General features: G+C 34.0%; 1 protein-coding gene across 1 annotated transcript in view; it reads left to right on the forward strand.

The window, feature by feature from the left end:
- The window catches only part of CSMD1 (CUB and Sushi multiple domains 1), a gene marked incomplete at both ends in the record, with an annotated part of 1,174,241 nt that overhangs the window by 865,305 nt on the left and 290,147 nt on the right, over window positions 1–18,789 (forward strand). The window contains 2 exons of the mRNA XM_084285255.1: window positions 15,472–15,654; window positions 17,436–17,762. Coding sequence (XP_084141381.1) covers window positions 15,472–15,654; window positions 17,436–17,762 — 510 coding nt within the window. The remainder of the gene's footprint in view (window positions 1–15,471; window positions 15,655–17,435; window positions 17,763–18,789) is intronic.

The raw sequence follows: 18,789 nt of genomic DNA on the forward strand, positions 1-18,789 counted from the left end.
ACGATCTTCTATAATGCAGGCTGGGTTTGACTCAGAGAGAGGGAGTGCACAGAGCCAGAAGGAGCCTGACATCACTACAGGAGCAGGGGACCCCTTACCAGAAGAGGGAACAGACAGGGTTTTTTTGTTTGTTTGTTTCCCTAAAGAGCCATAAGAGATGACATGGAGTTTGCTGCAACCCAGGAACTACCTTGAGACTGCACTTGTATTTTTAAACAGAATGTAGCTGGGGACTGTATTCTTGTTCTGATGATATAGCAGTGTAACATGGCCCTGTGGAGGGGTCTTGTTTACCCACAGACAAATCGTGTGTGTGTGTGTGTTTTTATATGTCTTGGGGTAGGAGAGAGGTTGTTATTTCTGTGTGTTAATGCAGGCCATGATTCATGTTTTCATAGCATGAAACAAGGTATGGATCACAATTTGGGATGTGATGAGGCATGTCTGAAGACATAAAGCCTGTGGAGTGGTGCTGAGTGACTAGAGTATAGAAATGAAATTTGAATGCAGTCTTGGCAATCCAGTCCACTAGGGAGCGGTCCCTAGTGCTTGCTGTCCCCCAAATCATGTCTTAGAGAATGCTGGTAGGCATCATTAGGAAGCATGATAGACTTTACGAATTGTGGGTGGTTGGAGATCCAGTGTTCAAGCTCATTCTTGTTCCTGCTTTATTTAATAGTAGAGATTTAGGCAGAGTATCTAGCCTAAGAACAACCTTGGAAGAAAGCACTTGCATAGCAAAGTCACAGTGGGAAGAGAAGGAATGGTGCACCAACCTTTCTTTCTTTATACATTTCAAAGAGTATCTCTGTGCTGTCTCTTTAAAAACTTTGTTTCTTTTGGTGTTGCCTAGCAAAAAAGATGCTATGCTTTCAGATATTGTTTATTCAATTACAAGTCTACACGTGCAGTGTTATATCAGTACCCAGAATACTTAATATCTCTTGTTTAGCTTACTAAATAGTTTTTCTTATTAATTTGTGTAACTTTGTTGCAAATTTATTTTTCTTTTGTACTTACAGATATGTTTATGCATGTGTGTTTTGTGTGGTAACCTGGTAGGGATTAGGAGAAAGAAAGATTCTCCACTTTTCATTCGAGTAGCCAGATCTGGTGGGATGGTCTTCCCACAGCTCAGATGCAGGTCTTAGGGTTGAGGTGGGGAGAATCTATTTGCTTTGGATCACTGGAGCTGGCAGGATGGTCTATATACACAGACGGTGCTTTGACACCCGTCTAGCCCATTATCGCTAGGGTGCTGGTGTATGACATTGGTGCACTCCATATGAGCTTCTGCCTGCACAGGATGCCATCTAGATCCTTGGAGGCCTGGTCACAGGTCACCTCCACCAATTCCCAATATGTTGTTTAAGTTTGTTTTGTAAAAGTGATGCCTTATGAAAGATATACTGGAATTTAATGCTATGAACTTCTTGATTTTTTCATATAATAGATTCATTTTTACTGTTGTTGAGATCAAAAATTTCTGAAATTTCCTGTTCATATGCCTTTTTCCATCTTCTAAACTCAACTGAAAGCTTACTATTATCTGCATTTTTAGGATTTTATTGAGGCTACTGATGTGCTTCTCGATGTTAAATTTATGGGAAATATAGACACTTTTTTTTTTTTCATTCAGACACAAAGATACTATTTGCAAAATCCTCTTTAAAAAAAAAAAAAAAAAAAAAAAAGGCTTATTTCACTAAACAGTTGCTTCAGAGTTCTTCAATACTTTATTCTTTCGGAGTCCTTTCACCAGCTGTGTGATTTATCCATTCAGCTCATAAACAGACATTAATTTCACACGTTGACTAAAATTGATTTGACATGCAAACACCTCCACCTGTTACAAAGTCAGCATATCCTCCAGAGCAGCCTTTTTACAATGCTCTCTTGTTTTATTAGCAATTTAGATGAAAGCAGGTTATTATTATTCAAGATAAAATAATGATTTATAATAATGATTTATCTTTCTGTGCAATTTAAAAAATGATAGCTCATAATTCAAAATATTGACAAGAACAATTTTAAGCCTTTTTTATAATATATTGTTATATGCATGATATTATGTAAAAATAAGACCCATTCAGATTATTAAGTGTGTGAATTACTGAATTAGGTTAACAAAAAGATATAATGACCCCCTAATTTGGTGTTGTGTGTGCTTGCATGTTGGTTTTACATCTAAACACTCTTCTGAGTGTATAATATCACTCAGTTTTCTTTTAATCATAAAGAATTAAGGATGTTTACCACAAAATGGATCTTCTAAAAACATGTAATCTTGGAGTTTTCTGAATATAGCTCATAGAACATTGTACAATGAAGATTTCTACATTTGAAAACTAATGAACTACATTAAATAAGCTGTTTGTGGAGATAAGGCTATAAAGTATATGCCAATTGTAGGTGAAAAACATCATATTAATACAGTAAGTAATATAGCAGTTTCAGAAATGAATTAAATTTGGTCAGCGGTACAAATGACCTGCATTGGCCACAGTTTCAGTCTGTAATATGATCTTGCAAAAAGAAACAAACAAAGACCCGTGGCATTTGTAATAATTCTGCATTTTATTACAGACCAGTAATCTATTCTTTTGTAGTAGATTTTTTTAGATCTTTTGTAATGTACTCTGCCCTGACTTTCCAGGCATGGACAATCCTTTCTTGAGTAGGAAATGATAGCAATAATTCATAGTAAGATTTCAAAGCAGCAATTTATTTACAAATCAGTCGTAGACTTGGCATTATTATATTTTTTATTTTTTTAAGTTCCCTTTGTTTTTCCTTCCGGTGTAAAAGACTGCTTTAGTGGTTAAAGAACTTTTAGAAAGCAGAGTACTATTTACTTCAAAACAAAATCATTACAGTTAGGACACATAATAAAGCAATAAAAGCTTTACTGCTATGCTAGCAATATCAGTTATATAAAATAAATGAAGTACACCACTCCTTGTAGAGACAGATGCAGATTGGTTTCAGTCAGTGTCTTTAGATATGCCTGTTGATCTGTTTGTCCTCTCTTTCAAAAAGAAAAAATAAAAAAATAAAAAAAAAAATTCCCTCAGGAAGTGAGTGTATTTGGTTTGTTTAGATGCTGTAGGGTGGTATCAGCATGTGTGCACTTGCATAATCGTCCTCGCAGAACTAAGAGCACAAAAACCTTTTGGATTTTTCCTATCGTCTACAGCACCCTCCGTGCTGTCTTAATGCCATTTCCAAGTCTTATTGGCGCTTTTTATTCTGTAATGTTTTTATTGCCTTTGCATGAAATAGTTTGCAAAAAAAAGGTTTTGTACAGTCACCTTTTATGGACTGATACAACATTATAAAAATTTTGAATCTGTTAATGCTTCTATTGTTTTGCATTACTATGCCATATAAATATTACTGAATTTCATTGAGTATCATTTCTCACACTTACTCAGCTTGCAACTGAACTTTTTTGGATTTGTAATTCCAAATATTATGATAAACAATTGAGTTCAGTTGAAAATCTAATCCACTGCTTCGATGCACTTCCATAGGTTTCTATTTTGCTATTTTTCTAACAGCAGTATATAGAGAAGAGATTTTTAAAGGATTTTAGCAAGAAATGTAAGTCAAATAAAGCTTTATTTATTTTTTTATTTTTTTTAAGTTTCCATTCATTTTCAAAAAAATGCTCAAGGAAAGTGGACACGACCTATTTGTTGTGATTGTCTTCTTATCTGCTAAGGTTGAAATTATATAAAATAAACTGAGGGTATATGATCTATTTGCTTCTTTATGCTATAGATATTTGTATGGAGTATTAGCATGTTTTCACCAGAACATGCACCTTAATAGGAACCATTAAAATGTATATTTCCATTTTGTATATATTAAAACATAAAAGTTTGTTGCAATGAATTAAAGTCATTGCCATTCATTCTTATGTATAGTAAATATTTTCCCATCCTACCACATCACAGTCCTCTGCTTCATATTAGAAGCCATAAAAAGATGATCTTCATTAAAAAAAAAAAAAAAAGTTTGGAATAGATGGTACCTTAACTAAAGCTACACAAATGTACCATGGGCAACACATACAATCTCTGTGTAGGCTGAAATGTAGTAAGGAAAGGTATTCTAGGCATCACTGTAGTCTTTCCTTTCCAAACTGAAAACTAATGTCACTCTACCATATCCTTTGTATGCCTACTGTATCAAATTGTAAAAGCAAAAATCAGACAACTTTTATATTCATAGTTTTATCAAAGGTCTAGTCTGGAATATTTCACAAGCCCTTCATAGTACCACAGTTAGTAGTTTTGTTTGTTAGTTTTTGTTTCTGATCTTCTCCTTTCACTTCAATTGGACAGTTAATAGTGATGTAGTAGAGTTAGACTCCATCAGGGTCTCTCCTTCTCTCTTGTGCCCTCAGCATAAACCAGCCTTTTTTATTTTTCTTCTGAGTGTGAAACTTTAAAAGCAAAACGTCAAATGGATTTTTCCACCTGAGATATCCACACAATCTATGCAATACAATGGCTACTACTGACCAAGTATTTTTTTGTAATAGCATTTATATAACAAATTGTTAGGAATGGGCTAAGAAAGTATATGCTAAGCTAATTGGAGCACTTCTGTTGCCTAATGATAATTCTTTATTCACATTTATGCTTTGAGACACTCTTATTATCTAATTTTCATCCATTTAATATGTGTTAAATTGATTTTCTGTGATGCCAGTTCTTAATTAGGATGTCATGTGTTGCTAATTTAAATGGCTTAAAGAAGACAAAATACACTGTGAAGTTTATAACCTAAATACCTATTGTTTGTATGACATGAGCAATTTTCCATAAAAACATGTTAAATGGTGTTAATTGTATTTTCATCCCTTAACTCTTTAGAAGTAGACTCCTGTGTTCCATCACTTTGATGGGACACAAAGGTCTATTTGCTTGCACTTTTAATACAGGTAACACATTGGTTACTTTCTGGACAAGTACCACATCTTACTTGCCAGGACTCAAGATATCTTATTTCTGGACAAACATGTTCAAAGATATTCTGCTCTAAAACAATAGAATGCATAACATTGTCACAGTTTGAGTGAACAAATTATACACAATTTTCCATGCAAATGCACAGGTCCATGTCTCATTACAATTCAACATGGATAACACTGTATGGTTTGGTTGTACAGAGTTAAAATTCTATTTGCTTTTTAAAGTTTTGGTAGACACAGCTGTTACTGTGTTGCTACAGAAAACATCCTATAACTATTTAGTAACCTATACAAATTGTTATAAAGATAAGAAGGGACCCTATTTCCTTCCTTTATTCTGTTCTTTCCTTTCTTAGGGGCACTCCTGCATTTTGATGGGGATTTTTGTGACGTATTTCTTTAGAATTTTTTATACAACTCTAGATCTCATATAGTGGTTTTGACCCTGAATTTTGGTTTACAGGGGCTAGCAGCAAATTCAGAAAGTATAACTTAATATTGATTTGTTTGCATTATATGGCATAAGAAGCAGAAGACTTTCCACAATGAAAAGGGTCCTATGGACAATATGTATCAGATTTCTGGACTTGAGGTCATGAATGAGTTCAGAAGCTCCCTGGCAGAAGTATTTTCTTGTGGGTTTCCATAATGATTGCTAACACCTGATTGTAGTAATGGTTGGAACTAATACTTTTTCCTCTATCCTTCCTCACAAGTTGCTACTTCCAGTAGCAGAAGTACTTCCAGCTACTTCCAGTGTGGTACTTCCAGTTTTTTCCACGATTGCCATGTGAAAGAACAGTTCTCTGTATCTATGGATTACTATTAGGAATTACAACTTCCAGGAATCCATGGAAAGGTTTAATGTGAAGTATGTTAATAATAAAGTCAAGAAAAGATTTTTTTTTCTCTCTCTCTTACCCTGCGAGGATACAGACCTCATATTTATGAGTGCTGTTTAGAATACAACTCATTGAAGTTCCATCTACTTTTCACGCCTATAAGTACATTCCTTATATAAAAATCCGGAGATTTTGTGTTTGTTTGTTTTTAAACTATTCTCTTGCACGTTTTTAAATAAAAAAGGAAGTTGTGTTCTGTATATTTCAGTTTCTTAGCATTAAGTAAATAAGTGAATTCTGTTCCTCAGTATGAGTGAGGAATGGAAAGTACTTTTCCCTGTTTCAAAAGAAATAAGTGTGTTGGGTGTTTAAAAACAATATTAAATTATATATGATCTCTATAGAGTTTGGGTTTTATGTCTATTCTGACTTAATGTCCTTCACTCTAGGTCCTAATCAGTAAGTGAAAATCATCATTATAACAGCTGATTTTATTTGAGTTTATTCTTATAAGAATAAACAGGAAGAAAACCCCCAAACCCATGATTAATGCAACTATATTAAGTTGTTCTGTACAAAAATAGGGAATTCTAAAATAAGGCAGACTTTACTTAAATTTTATATTTAACATAATATTTGTAATATTATTTAACTAACATTTTAGAGATCACTTGGATTACACTTCAGGTCTGAAGAAACAAGAACTGTGATTTCAAGAAATATGGCAAATGCATTTTTCCACTACTCAGCTTTTAAAATCATCTTTTAAAGTTAATCTCTCTCTTGAGGTAGTCTCAATTATTACTGTTACAAAAACTGGCAAGCAGCAAAAATGAAACTGACTTATCTAATTTTTTCCATCTCAAAAATACCTAAAACAGTGGAGTAACTTTGCTTTATATAGAATTGTTAAATAATGAAACATAATATATAAAGTTTTCAAAAAGCTTGGGTTTTGTTTGGAATACTGAAACAATTACAATGGAAACAGAAGTTTTCCTCATATGCACGTGGAACTTCCTGCATTTCACTTTGATATGTTTATAAATAAATTCATCAGCAATTTGTTCTAATATATTTTCATCTTAAATGAAACAGGCATATAATTCCTTGGATACTGTTTTCTGCAGTTTTTGAAACAGTTATTTCAGATGCTCCTCTCCACTAAGCTGAGATCTCCCTTGTCCTCCATAAGTTCTTGAAGATAATTGCTAATAGTTTATAGACCTCTTCAGTTTAAGTACTGTAATATCAATTTAATTTGGACCTGTTCCCTGGAATATGTTTATATTTTCTAAAAAGTCTTTAATCTGTTGTTTTCCAGTCCTGTCCTGTTCTTCGTTATCCTTTCCTGCTAGCTGTTTTTTTTGTTTTGTTTTTGTTTCTTGTACATTTAATGACTGTCTACAACCTCCTTTATGCCTTTTAGCTTTCCGGTTTTCTCCTCCATCCTACCTGGGGATAGCGATTGAGTGGCTTTGTGGTACTGTGTTGGGTCTGTCTGAGCTGGAGTCACCTTTTCCCTGCAGCAGCCCGCACAGTGCTGTACTCTGCACTCGTAGCTGGAACAGCACTGATATCACTCCAGTGTTGTGTCTATTGCTGCATAGTGCTGGCACAGCATCAGGACTCCTTCCAAGCCCCCAAGAGCCAGCAGGCTGGGGGTGGGCAAGTGATGGGGAGGGGACATTGCTGGGGCAGCTGACCTAAACCAACCAAAGGGATATTCCATAACACCTGATGTCACACTCAGCAATAAAAGGGGGGCTGTCGTGGGGGAGGGGGCTGTTCCTCCTGAACAACCACTACGCGTTTGAGGCCCTGCTTCCCAGGACGTGGCCGAACACCGCTCGCTGATGGGAAGTAGAGAATAATTTTTCCTCTCTCTGTGCTTCCGCGCAGACTGATTGCTTCTTTTGTCTCTGTTTTTCCTCCCATTCCCTTTCCCTTTAATTAAACCTTTCTTATCTCAAACCTCGAGTTCTCTGTGTTGTATTTTCTCCCCCTTCCTCTTTGAGGAGAGGGGGAGTGAGAGAGCAGTTGTGGTGGAGCTCGGCTGCCCACCTGAGTAAAACCACCACAGGTACATAGCTGCCTGCTGGGTTAAAACACAAGAGTATACAGTGATAAATCAAGAGAAGGTGACAATCCAAGAGCAATTCCCTAGTCATGCATAGTTCAAGTGTTTCCTCTTTGTTTCTTAGTAAGATTTTCTTTCATGCATTTGTTGTATCACTTTTTGTGATACACCTAAATTTCACCCAACAAACGGATAGAGGGAGAAATCCATGTGTGAAGAACACCTTAGATGTTTTAAGCCCGTTGACTACCTTGATAAGCCTTAGTTCTTCTATTGTGAGACAGTGAAGAGTCAATTCCTATTTATGCTTTTTATTTCACTTCTTATATGTTTTGTTGTTGTTTTTTGTTTGTTTGTTTGTTCTTTAATATATGTATAGGTTTTATAGCTCAATTCCTCAATCATCTCTTTTTAAAGCTGAATTATATGGCCAATGCTGTGATTTTATCATTACTGGTTAAAGGCTGTAGCTTTATTGAAGCAACAGTGTAGGATCTCAGGACCTACCCTTGCCTGAGCCTGATTTTAGCTTGTTTTGATATTGTCTGTATTCAAGTAATTACTGCCAAACATGGCTATATGAATGCCACACATGATAAAGGCTTGAGAAGCCTAGGTAATTGCTGCATTAGTAGAGGCTGGGGCAGGCAGTTGTACAACTTTCAGACTGTAGTTGGACACCAATGGGAAGGAAACAGGCAGGGAAAGAAAAACTGGAAAATTAACCTGTCATTGTACCTGCAAGCTCAAAATTAATTGTTTCCATATTTATGATTCTGCAGTTGTTGATAATGAACTTCATTGTTATTTCATCAGTCAGTTAGTTGAGACAATAAACTTCTCTGCAATGAGTAACAGAAAGCTTTGAACTCATTCCTGTTCAAATTTCATCTGCATCTACCCTGGACAATCATAAAACTGATCATTAAAAAAAATAATAAATTCTTTTTCTTTGTGATTTTTCTTTATTCTCTGATAGAATATTTAAGTACACAGCAAATATTAAATTTAACAAAGTTGTCAAATAGATTTATTTTTTTTTCTTTTTGATTACTTTAAAGCATTTATATATATATGGTATTGTATTATTACCAACAAGCCATCTCTATGCTATGATAACAGGCAGTTAGTTTAAATAGACTTCCTATTAAAAAAAAAAAAATCATAAAATCGTGTTGGCTTTCCATCTATCTGGTTCTAAGGTCATGTTTGGTTTTAATATTGATATAGAATTCAACAAAATAGAAGCAATAAAAATTGATCTAGTGGATATGATCTGTGGCCTTTTTGATGACAGCAAGGACAAAAAAAATCAGAGAAACTGTGAGACATCCCTTAGAATGCTGCTGGGAACTATATGACCTGTGAAGGAGGCTTTCTCTTTTTATAGTTGGGGATTGACAGTAAATTGTATTGTATCTTTTCTTTGAAGGAATTTACTGGAATAATATTAAAATTGTTATCACCTATGAAATTACCCTGTAAGGCCACTCTGTTTTTAGCTATAGGCCAACCACATTTTAGCTTTAATAGCCAGCTTTACAGTCTAAATATGTGCTATTTGAAATATATTTTTTTTTCTGTTAATTTTGATTTATTTTTCACTTTCAGTAGTTATTCCCATGTTCCTTTGCAGGAATCATATATATGTATATAAATATATAAATATATATATATATATATATATATATATATATATATAATAATTTCATTCTCTTACCTATGTTCTCTGTTCTCTTCAGTATTCCTGACGCGCGCTCTCTCTCTTTCTCTCAATCTCTCTCTCTCTTTCTCTCTCTCTCTCTGTATAGGGGTTTCTTTATCTGTCAGTATTTTCAAATTCCCATAATTTTCAACAACGTATTGGTATTTGGGAAACCAGTATTACACATGCATTTCAAAGAAGGCTGAAACGTTTTTACATATAAACAGTAGCATTTTTGTGCTTCCTCAGGTATTTGTAAGGCTAGCTTTCTGCCTCGTTAAAAAGAAAAATCATATTAAACAGAAGGGGCCTTTTGTAAATTCTGGTTCCTTTTCCTATACTGAAACTATTGTTTTATAATACTGAAAGCTCCTGCATAATTTGCAGATGGTCTATTTCTATAGACCACCGTGGTTTCCTGTGGAAACAAGAAAAATGTACTTTAGAGGAATAAAGTATTTAGGGATACTTAGTTGAATTCTCTGCTCCATCATAAATTTGCTATGCAAATCTTTTACAACTGCAATCTGTAAATCTTTTCAGGAGTGGTAAAACCATTGCTGATTCTGCTTTCTATTTTTCCTGTGCTGAAGTCCTAGAAAGACAAGCTCTCTGTTCCTGCCAATGAAGAAGTACTTACAGTTTAAAATATTTACTGTGTAATTTAATTGTTGTATTGAAGAATTGTGGTATTCCCTAAGAAGACAGGGAAGAACATATGTGTAGGTTGAAGTAATGTCTATTTACCTCATTTGTAACGTGTCTATTCAAAACTCTTCTGCCTGTCAAATATGATGGATTTAACAAACATACTGGATTTATGTCACAGTACAGTTGCAGACTTTGTCTTTTTATATATTACTTCCTTTTCATTAAGAAGGCTTTAAATGACATTGCTTGGGACTCAGATTTGAATTCTAACATTCAGATAAAAGATGTAGGGCAAATACAATATGTTACTGCTCCAAATAGATTTTATTATTGAGATCAATGCAAAGATCACCTTAAAGCATTATGGTATACAATAAATAATATAAGTGGGAATAATTAAAACACAGCATCTGTTATATCAAAGTCTGTTCTGCACAACAATATTTTTTCTGTCTGTTCTAAACTTAGGAAAGTGTTTTTCAAGTGTCAGAGTCTGCTGTGTCAGGTATTCTAAATGTCACTGCAGGAAGATATTCTATATTAGATGTAAGGAAGAAATTCTTTACACTTTGGGTGGCAAGGCACTGGAACAGGTTGCCCAGAGAAGCTGTGGATGCCCCATCCCTGGAGGTGTTCAAGGCCAGGTTGGATGGGACCCTGGGCAACCTGATCTAGTGGTAGGTGTCTTGCCCGTGGCAGGGGGGTTGGAATTGGATGATCATTAAGGTTCCTTCCAACCCTAACCATTCTGATTCTAGGGTAAAAAGAAGATATAAACAAAGTCATCGTTTTTCTTGTATTTAAACACAAACATTTATGACCTGTTATAAGAGTTTAGATGTTAAACTGAAAAGGTCCAATTTGATGCAGAAATAAACTTCCAAACTATTTTTTTTATTATTATTATTTTATTTTTTTTAAATGTGCACCTGCCAGTTTTCAGATTATAGGTTCCCTTAAATTGTCTTGGATGATAATTACAAAATGTAGTCAAATATGTAGTCAAATTCATGAATTTAGACTTTAAAGGTATTAACTTTGACTATCTGGCAGACCTTGAGCTACTGAAGTTTGAATATTTATGTGTGAGGATATTATTAATGCTCTATAGAGAAAAGATGTATCTAGTTACAGATTTATTGATTTGATTATGATTCACTGATCATCTAAGCTAGAATATAAGATAGCGTGAATGAAAATATCATGGTATTATGGAATTGATTTTAACTGTGCATTTGTAATGTAGTAACAAGGGAAAAAAAAAAAAGCAAGTTACTACCATGACTAAAAAATAAATTAAAGACTGCAAAATGTTAAAATCCATTAGCATTTTATTATGTATTTCAGATACCTGGATCAAAGTAACACAAAATCTTTTCATTAAAAAGACCAGAACTGCAACGTGAAACCTTTCAAGTATTAGTTTTAGTACGTACTTAGGTGCTTAATATCACTTTAGAATTGCCATATTTCTTCCTTTGAAAGAAACAAAACACAGCACCAGAAATGTCTTTGATTCAATTCAGAGGGATATGATCTTCCTGACAGAAAATCGCTGATCATGTCTCTCTTCCAACGTTAAAGAGACTGTTCACTGAAATTGAGTAAATACTTCTAGTTTACAAACAAGATGAGAAGTCTCTTTCCCCAGACTACCAAAAGAATCCATGAAAACCAGAAACAAATGAATACATGTATGATTTATGCTAAAAAAATAATAATAATAAAAAAAATGGTTTTTTTGAGACTGACAAGAGACAATGAAATAAAGGCTGTGTCAAATTCCAGAGGACAGAGAAATGTGGAAATGACTACATGTCTATAGTATCTAGATGCAAACAAATAGTATGTGATTCTGTGATGCTGTGATATGTATAAATACAAAATCCATAATTTAACCTTCTTTTTATTCCCTAGTTGTGTTCTGTCATTAAGGTATGTGATGGAAAGCTAGATCTTCAGTAAAGAAAAAAGTACATACATTCTGTCTGCAGTCAGTGCATCTGTGAGAAATTCAGTTAGCTAAAAAAAAGCTTTTTGTGGATTTAGTATTTTTCAAATGTTTTGGAAGGAAATTGTCTAGTACCTGCATTAGTAAATTGTAATTCAAGAGCAAGGAAAGACATTGAACTGAGTAACTGTGGAAACTATATCTAACTAATAATATATAGTAATATATCTATTACTATATCTAACTTGGGAATTCTTTCTGCTTTCGTGGAATGAAAATTAGATTTTTTTATGTCACAGTTAAATTAATTGGTAGAATATTAAATGATCTAAAAATGTGGGCTTGATAATAACACCCATAATTTAATATGAATAAGAAATTATGTGTATGTTATAGTAAATCTTCATACCAGGAAATTTGTATGAAACTCGAAGCTACAAGTGAATGCTATCCATTAAATTCAAATAGATGATTTCAGACAAGCTGAATAATTTGTTTTTTTACTAATATAAATTCTCTGTAATAGCAGATGGTCTTCACCCCAAGCTTTGAGAAGATGTAGATTCCTAGAGCTGGATGGAATCTTTCAAATGTTTTATTGCCAAAATGCAAATCAAACATTCTCAAAAGTGTCTTATAAGTTGTGACATTTGCTGAATTGTTTTTATGTTGAACAAACAAACACAAACCCTGGAAGCTGAGATAGAAATAAAGTTAATACATTTCATTTTGACATTATTATGAGATATTTGTCTTTTCAATGTAAAATACTTTGATAAAAAAATTGTTCTAATATATTTTAACTGCAAATGCAACACTGAAATATGTTTTTTGAGGCAAACAGATTTTATTAAAGTTTTATATTTCTGAATAATAAAAGCATTTAAAAGTTTCACCTGAAATTAGTTTTTATATTTTAATTGTTTATTTATGCTTTCAAATAAGAGATTTAAAAATTCAGGTTATATTTCTACCTCATGTAAAACTGGTCATTCATGGATGAAAGGTGATATGTTAAGACACACTAAGTATTCACTTAGAAGTGAATTACTTAGAAGTAAGACCTCAATTCTGACCAAAGACATACTGTACTAACTTCCCATAAAAAAAAATGAATTCTCAACCTGTCAGAAAGTTTAATTTTAGGTAACTTCTGTTAAAAGTTTTGGTTCATTGATCCATAACCCACTCCTAGGGCTTCGTGTATCTCCTGAGTTAGAAAGCATCCTGATCTATCTTCTACTTCAGTAAATTCATTAATTAAAAATATTGTGGTACTTCCTCTGTATCCATGGAAATAAACACTTGTTGCTTTCTCTAAAGGGATAATTCTTGAGCAGTGACTTTGCAAGACCCTGCAGACAGTTTGCCTCCTGACACTTCTGCTCTGAGACAGTATTGCCCTGACCTCCAATACACAACAGGTTTTTCAAAAGAGTGTTGATCATTCACACGTACTGCTTTAGATGTAGCTCTGCTATCAATGGAGGAGACGAATTTTTAAAATAAAATCAAAATATGGGTTCTAATTTTCTGTAGCTCTCCACATTTTCATGTAGTGTGTGGACAACTGGGAACAAACAAGTTTTCAGTGCTCCATTGTACTATTAAGAATAAACGTCTCACTAGGATCATGCAGGTAAAGCTACTTTAAAGCATTTTTAAAGATAAAATATGCAATCCTTGATAATTTCAGATACTATTCCAGTATCAGACTATTTCTGATATTATTCCACTGCTGTTTTAATATATTTGTGTAGTGGACTTTTGGAAGATATTTTCATTCATTTGATACATTCTGGCTTTCTGGTAAGACAATTATTCAATAAAACATCTGACTCTGGGACTGCTCTGAATTCATAGATATAAAAGGAACAAATTTCTTTTCAAAGTCTTATTTTAAGATTAAAAAAAAAAAAAAAAAAGTGTACCTCTCTTTACCCTGATGAATAACTTGTTCTGCTGTGAAATGTACCATACGTGCTTCTCAACAATCTATTCAGAACTTCTTCAAGGTTGTAAGCATAGAATATGAATATGTGTACCATAATAATGCCATTCTGCATATTAAAATTTCTTTTGGACTTAGCATGCCAGGTTGAATGCTTCTGCCAGATTTTAATATTAATAGTTTTAGCAATATATGACAGCAGACGTTTTTAATTATGTTAAATTATCTTAATACTTAATACTGTTCTGAGAGTTGAATTTTCTTGATATCCTGAATATTTCAAATTTCATACCTTGAATTAAACTGTGAAACGTTTAAATAACTTCAAAATTTTATTGCTGAGTTCATTTGAATGAGGTTCACATCATTTTACTACAGATGTAGCAACACAGTTTATAGAACCAGATGTGCTTCATTATTATGGTTGCTGCATAGATGGAAATTAATGTCAAAACTTTTTTAAATTTAATGGCAAAGAAATGTATTCTTCATTTTCAATGGGCAGCAAACTGTAGAGTAATTTGCAAGATGATACAGCATTTCTAGCACAGGCACTTAATATTTACATTTCCTGTCTTTAATATTCTTGTTATTCATATGTTTCATAAGACTAGATTTTTATATTCTTATCTACACATGCATTCCATATCAACAAAATAAATATTATTTAAATAGCAGATCTTCTAGAGGGTGTCTAGGAAGTATGATCTAAATTGTTAATCTTTTTTCAGTGTAGCTGAACACAGCTGGCAAAAAATTGGCTCTCATTTGAAGTATGAGATTTAAAAATAATTCTTCAATTTTATTATATTTTGGTGTTTATGGTATTTCGGTGCTTTAAATAAAATCAATATAATTTATGAGTAAATTATGTACTTTTAATTTTATTGCTAATAGCATTATCTAATGAATTGCAGATTTGAAAGTTAAATTAGATTCTTTATTACTAGTACTTCATTACAGAAATAAGATGTATATGTTAATATATGTCCATGATAGAATGGAGACTATAGATGAATTTATAATTCTACCATGAAATCAGATGTATTTCAGTGCAGTCATACCATTAAACATGAGGATTTTTGTATCTTCGGCAATGCAGGTATGGAAGTTATTGATCTGTGAAAAGACATAGGATCCTAAGCCATCTTGTAGGTGGTTTTAAAGAACCTACCTCTCGTTCATTTTCAACTGTAAATACTAGTTTAAAGCATAATGTCAAATGTTTTGAAGGCACCTCTTTTACTGACATGTAAATTGTTGACAAATATATTTTCCTTACTATTGTGTTTGAATTTTTTGATATTCAGAAATTGAGAAAGGAGGTTGCGGAGACCCTGGAATTCCATCATATGGGAAAAGGACTGGCAGTAGTTTTCTGCATGGAGACACACTTACCTTTGAATGTCAAGCAGCTTTTGAACTGGTGGGAGAGAGAACGATTACATGTCAACAAAACAACCAGTGGTCTGGCAACAAACCCAGCTGTGTTTGTAAGAATTATTATTATTATTTCTTTGTTGTAATCATTTTCTGACCTCTTGCTTTTCTTAGCATTTTTTACTAGCCAGCAGGAAAACATTTCAAAGACCTTGAAGGCGTTTAACAGTCATGTGTTTTTCTTAGTTGGCTTCATAGTACCTCATTCATGGTTACCATCACATAGGACAGTTTTAGAATGTTCATCCCCTCATTTTGTATTTATTTTTATCATTTAACATTTTTAATACAAATGAGTGCCATACAAAAGACTCTAATTGAACACTTAGCATGTAAGTTCTCAAAAGGACTGTGGCACATGCATTGATTCTGGCACTGCAAAGCAGTCTACAGATATAAGAAAAAAATATTTTATGTTGCTTTGTTTTGTTTTCTTGATATCCTAACAAAACATGAATATGTGTTTAAGGAATATGAGGATATCCAATGTGGAAAAAGGCGGCTGAGATTATTAAACATGAATTTTGTTTGAAAAGATAAAATATGTTTGTAGGTAAGCTTGTAGATGGATTTAAATAGATAACATTTTTTTTTCCCCTTCTTCTATGGTAAAATAGAGTAAATCTTTTTAAGTACACAGGTGTACACTTAGGCACTTAGTTCTCCAGGTAGCGTTACCTTTTCTATAAGGAGTCTTACAATTCAGTACTGGATTTTCAAAACAGAGTGTGGTGTCTTGTTCTGCTTAGATGTATATGTATTTTGCAGCTGTATTGGTTACAGGACTTAGCAAGCTGAGTGAGCTTTCTGTGTGAATGGAAGCAGCCTCTATATGCCTGTATAATGCTGGAATGTGTGTAAGCACATAAAGCCTGGCCATGAGATGCCGTGGCTGCAATCCTTTTGAAAACAGAAGTTGTGTTTTGGCATAGCACTATGCTGCGTTGGGTTGGTATATTAGTTGACAATAGTTTAGAATATTTTACTGCTCTGCTGTTTGATGTGCACATGCCCTATGAAAGGTAATGGAACCAGAATTTACAACATGTATTTATAACATTAAACTCAATTTTGATGCACTTCAAGAGCTGAGTAATAGTTATCCTTTGTGTTAATTACCGTGCAGTAAGCCTTCGTCTTTCTGAATGTACTGCTCTTTTTACTAGAGTAACAGCTTCAAGATCATGACTACAAGATAGTTAGGAATTGTGTTGGTGAAAATTGACCCAAAAGAGTGAAAAAGGTGGAAAGCTAGGAATCATTTCTGTTTAATCACCCTATACTAACAAAGGGAAACAGGAAGTTAAGTTTGTGCTATATACTTTTAAAGAGTACTTGACTAAGGCACAGCATTTGTACTAATCTTTGCATCAGCATGAACTTGGTGTGCTACAGACACAGACTGGCCCTTCTGTTTAATTCTTTCGGATTTCTAAATACATTTTCGAACACATTTCTTTTCTGTTAACAGCAAATACAATACAATACAATACAATACAATACAATAAAATAACATAAAATAAATGGAGGTTGCATTTTCACTTTGGAACAAACTAACCTACCAATTCTTCCGAATTCTGACACACCAAGCACTACTTTTTCTTTCTTTGGCATTCTCTATGTATTTCTTTTAATATTTTGCAAGCTCTAGTGCAGGCACTTAATACCGTAGGGGGAATTAAAACCTGCAATGCTCTAACAGTCTTATGTCCAGGCTGTATGTGTAGTAGTTTTCAAATCTAGTTTTCAAAAATACTCTATTCCACAAGAATAGAAAGACAAATGTTTGTAGTGTTTATGGAGTATTTTAAGAATATATTGTTGTTTTCTTTAGTCTCATGTTTCTTCAACTTCACCACACCGTCTGGAATTATTCTTTCACCAAATTATCCTGAGGAGTATGGGAACAATATGAACTGTGTTTGGCTGATTATCTCAGAGCCAGGAAGCAGAATCCATCTGATTTTCAATGACTTTGATGTGGAACCTCAATTTGACTATCTCACTGTGAAAGATGATGGGATTTCAGATTTACCACCTCTTGGCACTTTTTCTGGAAATGAGGTACCTTCTCAGTTGGCTAGCAGTGGGCACATAGTAAGACTTGAATTTCAGTCAGATCACTCTACAACTGGAAGAGGATTTAATATCACTTACACAAGTAAGAAACTCTGCTTTTATTTTATGTCTTGTCAAGCTGTCTTTCATCATAACAGTGAAAAGTAGAATGTATTTGTATTTATAATGCAGAAGTGAATTGCCCCAGAAAAGGGGAACATACAAAATTGTAATACTTGTATAACTGCAGTGCTTGCAGCTGTCTTTCTAATACTCCTTTTATTAGCTTATCTGAAATTTTATCATTTATTTATTTAATTGTGATAGCACTGAGAATTTCCCTTCGTTATTTGAGGCCCATTTTGGTTGAAACTGCTATAAATGCAAAGCGTGTAACTCTGTCTTGGCATTGGGCACCACTGAAAAGAGGTGGACATACGCTTCCCAGTATGTCTTGGGAATGGGGGGATGGACACGTGACAGAACTGGACACAGTACTCCGGGTGAGGCCTCACCAATGCTGAGCAGAAGGGAAGGAGGATCAACTCTCTTGTCCTGATACTCTGTGTAACACATCGAAGAATACTGTTAGCCTTCTTAGTGGCAAGGGTACTTTGCTGACTCATGCTCAGACATGATCAGTATCAGTGATACAACAGATAAACCACAATTTTAGATGCTTACAAATCTTACCACCTATAAATCTGTAAACACCTTTCTGTTCTAATCTATCTCCACCCTGCCCTGTAAAGATTTACAGACACAGGGCACGGGTTACAAGCACTCACCCCTTTTCCTGAAGTGTGGGTTCCCTTGCACACACCTCCTGAAAGACATATTGATCCTCTAGCTTTTTGTACACCCATACTGTTCTCAACAAGTCACTGACCCATACACTGAGGAGAACACCCCCCACATGGAGATGTGTGAGAGGCAAACAGTTGGGAAATTTAAGCACAGTGTTTTTGTTTATCTAAACCACACACAGCTAAAAAGATTCAGAATCTGAAGTATGTTGCATTGTTGTGAATATCATCAGATCCAATGCAGATTTTGTACTGGGGCATTTCCAGAACTTTCAATTATATTGTAATCTTGTTGCTTATCAAAGGTTATTCCCTCTCTCTCCC

Source organism: Netta rufina, assembly GCF_964035555.1.
Source record: "Netta rufina genome assembly, chromosome: 3".
Lineage (NCBI taxonomy): Eukaryota > Metazoa > Chordata > Aves > Anseriformes > Anatidae > Netta > Netta rufina.